Below are 6,690 nucleotides of genomic sequence, written 5' to 3'. Positions count from 1 at the left end.
ATTAATCTGTTATGTTCTTCTTTCTAATTTTCTTTTCATTTCCGCTTAATAGGTCGATAATGTTTTTTCCTTTAGAATTTTCCCGGAATAGTTGCTTTAGGTAGGGCCATCCGCGTGAGGAATATTATAGCCGAAAGGTCAAAGAATATTGTGGCATAGTGGGAGTGGAGTAAAATACTACTAATAAAATTTCATCTTGCACGCTTCAAGAGCACACTGCATTTCTATATAAGACTTTGACAATTTGCTTATAGAGATCACAGAGAGCCCTGGAGTTAGTACCTAATTATAAGAGAGATGGCCACCACCAACAAGCTTCGTTCTAGCCCAAGCTTTATATTTCTTTCATTAGCATTACTCTTTCATTTTTATCTGTGTATGTTCTTAATTTCATTTGCACTCTCAATCTTATGCAACATATGGTAGTAGTTATAGTGTCATACATCAAACAAAATAACCAATGGCCTTCCTATTTTCTTAGTTATTCATTATAGACGGAATTTTTGACACAGGTAAAGGTGATCTTCTGCTGAATTACTATACTGAAAGTTGTCCTAATGCTGAAGATATCATCAAGCAAGAAGTCACTGACTTGTACGACAAACATGGCAATACAGCAGTTTCATGGGTTAGAAATCTCTTCCATGATTGCATGGTTAAGGTATATTGTCATTTAAATATGTACCAAATAATAATATATATGAAGAGATTAAGTTAACTTCTAATAGTATAATTAAGTTGTTAACAAAGTTATTGCTTGTTGGTGTAGTCATGCGATGCATCCCTGTTGTTAGAGACAGTGAATGGTATTGAATCGGAACAGGCATCTGAAAGGAGCTTTGGGATGAGGAATTTCAAGTACGTTAGCACAATCAAAGAGGCACTTGAGAAGGAATGCCCTTTGGCAGTTTCGTGTGCTGATATTGTTGCACTTTCCGCAAGAGATGGCATTGTCATGGTGCATTTGCTCGTTACTTTCTCTCTCCCACAAAGTCACAATCAATTATAAAAACATATATATCTTAATGAAACTATGTTTGATATTTTAAAACAATTTTTTTTTTTTTTTGAAAGTTATATAAGTTAAATGACAATATAACTTAAGGGGCTTCTCTATTTGGGCCGGATTTTTTTTGTTCCAAAATACCCCTACAACCTCTAGGTTTAAGTAGAAATAAAATTAAAAGATAGTTTGGTAAAAATACATGTCTAACTTTTTTTTTGAGAAGGAAATACATGTCTAACTTGAACATTGCCTACAAAATAAGAACATTATTTTACTAAATCACTTCTTCAAAGTAACTATACATTTATTATTATTTTTTAAATAGAAAAATAAGTTAAACAACTCACGCTGTTTTTATTTTCCAAAAAAATAAATTAAAAAAAAAACTAAACTAAATAGATATATACACTTATTTTTTTTTATAAGTAAATACATTTTTAACTCCCACTAAAATGTTATCTAAAAAAAATATAATAAATTCAAATTATTAACTTTTACAAAAAAAAAAAAAAAAGCCTCTGAGCACGCGCGTAACTCTAAATAATAGAAGAGCCTCTGGGTTGGGTAATTACACCTAGTGTAACTCTAAATAATATTACATCACTAAATAACTTATTATAATATTCATATTTTAAAAACTCAACCGTTAAGTTACATGTTTTATATGTTCTTAACATGCATGTCAATTTTCAAACTAAATTGTCAATCGGATGTAATTTACCATCCGATTCATAAGCTCATCTTTTATACCTTATTTTAAATTAGAAAAACTTCAATTTAAACAATTGATTGATGACATAAGTATTGATCTTTATTCATCTTTAAATTTTGTAAGCATGGAGAATATACGAATATAATGTAATCTAACGGTAGATTTATCAAAATTAACATTTAATTAAAAAATATTGGGTGGTGTAACTCTAAGCATGGAGAATGTACGAATATAATGTAATCTAACAGTAGATTTATCAAAATTAACATTTAATTAAAAAATATTGGGTGATGTAACTCTAAGCAATATTACACTATTCAATAACTTCTTATAGTATTTATATTTTGAAAATTCAATTGTTGAATTACATGTTCTATATGTTCTTAACATGCATGCCAATTTTTATACCAATGTTTTATATATATATATATATATATATATATATATGAACCTATAAAGTTTTACTTTGTGATTCATGTAAGTTCTTTATCTTCATGCCAAAACACTAACTAATTTTTAATATAAACATACAAGATTTGAGCTTAACAACAATAAATTTTAACAGTTAAGCTAACCGAAATACACACCCAATAGTTTTACTTAACTAAAGCAACCCAACTACTAAACCGCTCCACTGAACAATTTTTGTGATTAATTTATGTCTGATTTTTTATATATAAAAAATCTAAAACTATATATAATATTTTTTTTTATAAATTATCTTATTTGAATTTTTTATTACCAATATTTATTAAGTAAATAAGTATCACATATAAATATTATTCGTTGACTTGTAAATAATAAAATAAAGAAAATATTGTTCAATTGTCATATGGCCATGTTAGAGCACTCACAGCAGTGGTGGTATATTGGTATATTGGTATTTTTTAGCTCTTCAAACACCAAAAAGCATGCTCCAGCAGTGGAGCTAAATCTATTTTTTTTTAGCTTTAATGAATAGTGCACATCTATAGATAGATGTGCACTGTTCATGAGAGCTAAACAAAAAAAATATTATTTTATTGTAGTTGGTGTTGTGAATGTTTTTTGAGTTGTGGGATATATTATTTTATTGTGATGTTTATATTATTTTATTGTGTTGAAAGCTAAAATAGATCCACTGCTGCAGCATGTGTGTAGATATGTATAGGTAAAATAGATAAAGTAACTTTTAGTGGAGCTAAAAAGCTAATTTTTTAGCTCCACTGCTGTGGATGCTCTTACAGTTAGGAGGACCACGCATTGAAATGAAAACCGGGCGGAGGGATAGCAAGGAAAGTCATGCAAATTTTGTTGAAGAGTCCCTCCCTAATCACAACGATAGCATCACACTAGTGCTTTCTCGCTTTCAATCCATTGGACTCGATGTTGAGGGAATCGTTGCTCTTTTAGGTATGGCATGTTTTCTTTTCTCTTGGTACATCATTTTTTATCTCAATTTAGCAATTATACAAACATTATGTCTGGTATTTCGGCCTTAACCTTCAGGCTGGCTTTAGGTCTAGGCCTAAGGCTCCTCTAGTCCCAAAAATTTAACCACTAAAATTAATGGCCTTAAGAGTCCAATAATGCTAAGCCTACCTTGTAAACATGATACCCAAAACATAATTGATGGCCCATTGGGTTTGATTGGATGGGCCTTCATAATACACATAAAATCTTGAAGAATTAAAACAAGAAAGACCAAATACTAAAAATAGGGGATGATTTACATAAAATAAAACTTAAATATAGTACTCTACGGTTCCTAATTTCAAACACTTTGTATTGACCAATAGAACACAAATAGTGTTCTTTTTTTTTTAAGATAATTAAAAATTTTTAATCTTAATCTACTGCATCTAAGTCATTATAAATCTATATCTAAATTTTACCCATATTTTTGTTTATCTAATTACGAGCTTGGTTTCCTATGTAGGAGCTCACTCAGTGGGTCGAACTCACTGCATGAATCTGGTACAACGACTCTACCCCACAGTCGACCCAACTTTGGATCCTGAATACGCTGAATACCTAAAGGGTCGTTGCCCAACGCCAAATCCTGATCCAAAGGCAGTTCTTTATGCAAGGAACGATCGTGAAACACCAATGATACTAGATAACATGTACTACAAGAACCTATTAGGCAACAAGGGCCTACTCATTGTGGATCAACAACTCGCTTCTGACCCAACAACATATCCTTATGTCGAAAAGTTTGCTGCTGATAATGGCTATTTCCAGGACCAGTTTGCTAAGGCTGTGCTCTTGTTATCGGAGAATAACCCACTTACAGGGGATGATGGGGAGATAAGAAAGGATTGCCGCTATGTGAATAGCATTTAAGAATGTTAAATGAAGGACCAATTGTGCATTAATAAAAGAGTGCATACCTAATTGAATAATATTTGTGTGGGGCAATATCTTGTTGATTCTCTTCTCAATATTTTTTTTTGTTTCATCCCCCGTGAACAATCCAAGTAGTCAACAATACTATGAACACAATTATTTTCATATTTAATTTTATAATTTGCTGACTTGTGCCTTTGTAATTGGTTAACGAAAAGTGATGTATCCAAATCAAAAATAACAAAAAGTCAAAAAGTGTCTACCACTTACTCTCACACAAATTAACAAGTTATGAAATTTAAAGTCTCCTTAAATTTGTTGTCAGCCAAATTGTAATATGGGCCTAAATCTTTTATATGAATTGATAAATTAACCAGAGACTTCGGCAAATCGGCTGCGGTCTTGATAGGGCATAATGTTCAAAGTGGCAGACAGTCAATATTGTCATCCAAAAAATTACCAAATAATGCCCAACCACATGCATGCATATATCATTTTCTCTTCTTTGTTTTTTTTGGTTAGTAGTAAAAGACTAAAAGTATTCATCTGCATCCTAAATATTGCGCCAAAGTCATTCATAGTTTTTTTTCTTTTTCTTTTCCTATTTGGCTGATATATTGCTAAATATGGTTATAAGTTAGAAGTTATTCAATCACCGAATTGAGGGCATTTCACAATGCCTAATCAATTTTATCACAGCTACAGTTCACCCTACGCAGAAACCCCTAGTGGCATGCTTTCACTTGGGGCTAACTAATAAAATTTTGGGTCCCTTAAGGTGATAAATATATCAACAAAAAACACTCTAAAGTCCAACCCCTTGGGCCAAGAAAGTAAAAGAAATAGTCCCTTATTGTCATATTAAAGAAAGAAGCAAACAATCATCAAAACAAATCTTGAAATAACTAATATTGTTAAAGAAGCAACTAATTATTAATTGATGATGATGGTGATGTGATAAACCAATGACCATACAACTCGAATCAATAACTTGACTTCTCTGTAATGGGTCATTTTCACATGACACGCATGAAAATTGTTTTTAGCCAATGCCAAAGACCAAATAAAGATAACATTTTATTTTTTATTTTTTATGCATGCAATGAGAAGTGCTTAAATGTTGTTGGAAGCCAATAAACTCATTTTCATTACAATATTGCATTCATGGTATAGTATTACTGAGTGATTGGAAGCATTTTGGAACATGCATGGGCCTATTGACGCTGCGTTATCTTGTACTATACTCCTATACCGACTTATAAAAAGTGGCAATTGCCACTTTTTAACAGATAGAATGCAATTTTCAACTCTTCATGACCAATTCATCATGATCTTACTTTGGTGGAAGGAAGGTAAAAGACAATTAAAAAAAAAACATAATTTTTTTGAAACGCATTTATATATCTACTCATGAATTAGTCTCCAAGCCATTTTATTATGATTATATTTTGTTCACTCTAACAAACTGCGAGACTAAGTCGTTGCAGGGATAGAAGTAGGATTTCATCCTAATTTCTAAATGGACCAAAGCATGAAAACAAAATTACCATTTAAGAACAAGAAGTTTTTAAAGATTCAAGACTTAAATTATACTTTAAAAATGTCACTAATGTTTATTCATTATTAACAAAATATTGATGAAAGTAAAGATACAATATTTTTTTTTCTTAACTTAATTATATATCAAGTTGTTATTCCACATTCTTGTAAACTAGTATGTAATCCGTGCTTATGCACGGGAATGATGAATTGTAGTTGTGTTGTTGATGTTAGTTTGAGTTATTAAACGTATAAGACATAGCTTAACCCTGACATTTGGAGGTACTAAAATAGTTTTTCCTTACAATTTTCATAATATTTATTACATAAGTTTCTTATTACATTGTTATTACGTATATGATTTTGAAAATCATTATTGGATACTACATATACAATATCGATTCATAATTATTGTTTGTGAAATTCTACTAAATACAACACAAACTAAAATAATAAACTAGTCAAATAGTATCTCTTAAATTGAGAGAGGATAGGTGTATCGGATCATTCAGCACAATTATAATTTGTTACATTCAATATTCACATAAAAAATATCTGAATAGAAATTGTATAAAAATATATGCTCATTAGTTCAGAAAAAAAAATCTAAATAATTTAATTTGTATGGAAAGCTAACAAAAGAAAATTTTAATTTTGACTCTAATTGAATTTTCTCTAAACTTTGGCTAAAATATATATTATAGTCATGGTATATTACATAACTGACGTATAAATTTTTTTTTTAAAAAAATTAGCTTTATGATTAGGTTTTTTATGGTTTATTTATATTGGACTCTTCATTTTCTACACTAAATTAACTCATTTAGAATAAAAATTAAAAAACTTAGGTTATATGGGATACATGGTGCAAAATTAAACTCTAATTAAAATATAATTTTTACATTGAATTAACTCACTTGGCACAAAAATTTAAAATTTAGATTAGATGAGACACGAGGCGCAAAATTATATTCTAATTGAATTCCAATTTGAAATCTAATTAGATTTTTTCTCGGCTTTACCTATCATTAATATTAGATTCTTAGTATTTTACACTCATTAACTCACTTGACACATAAATTAAAAAACTTAAGTAAACACATGG

General features: G+C 29.9%; 1 protein-coding gene across 1 annotated transcript; it reads left to right on the top strand.

Moving 5' to 3' along the window:
- The first annotated feature begins 218 nt into the window (after positions 1 to 218).
- LOC142609655 (peroxidase 21) lies at positions 219 to 4,114 on the top strand. Its single transcript, XM_075781303.1, has 5 exons — positions 219 to 376; positions 513 to 661; positions 770 to 958; positions 2,945 to 3,110; positions 3,637 to 4,114. Exons 1-5 carry the CDS (start codon positions 298 to 300, stop codon positions 4,041 to 4,043), a joined length of 990 nt encoding a protein of 329 aa, XP_075637418.1. The 5' UTR covers positions 219 to 297; the 3' UTR covers positions 4,044 to 4,114.
- The last annotated feature ends 2,576 nt before the right edge of the window (positions 4,115 to 6,690 follow it).

This window comes from Castanea sativa, chromosome 9 (genome assembly GCF_040712315.1).
Source record: "Castanea sativa cultivar Marrone di Chiusa Pesio chromosome 9, ASM4071231v1".
NCBI lineage: Eukaryota > Viridiplantae > Streptophyta > Magnoliopsida > Fagales > Fagaceae > Castanea > Castanea sativa.
Note: the sequence above shows the minus strand (reverse complement) of the source record. Positions and strands in the feature narration are given on the sequence as shown.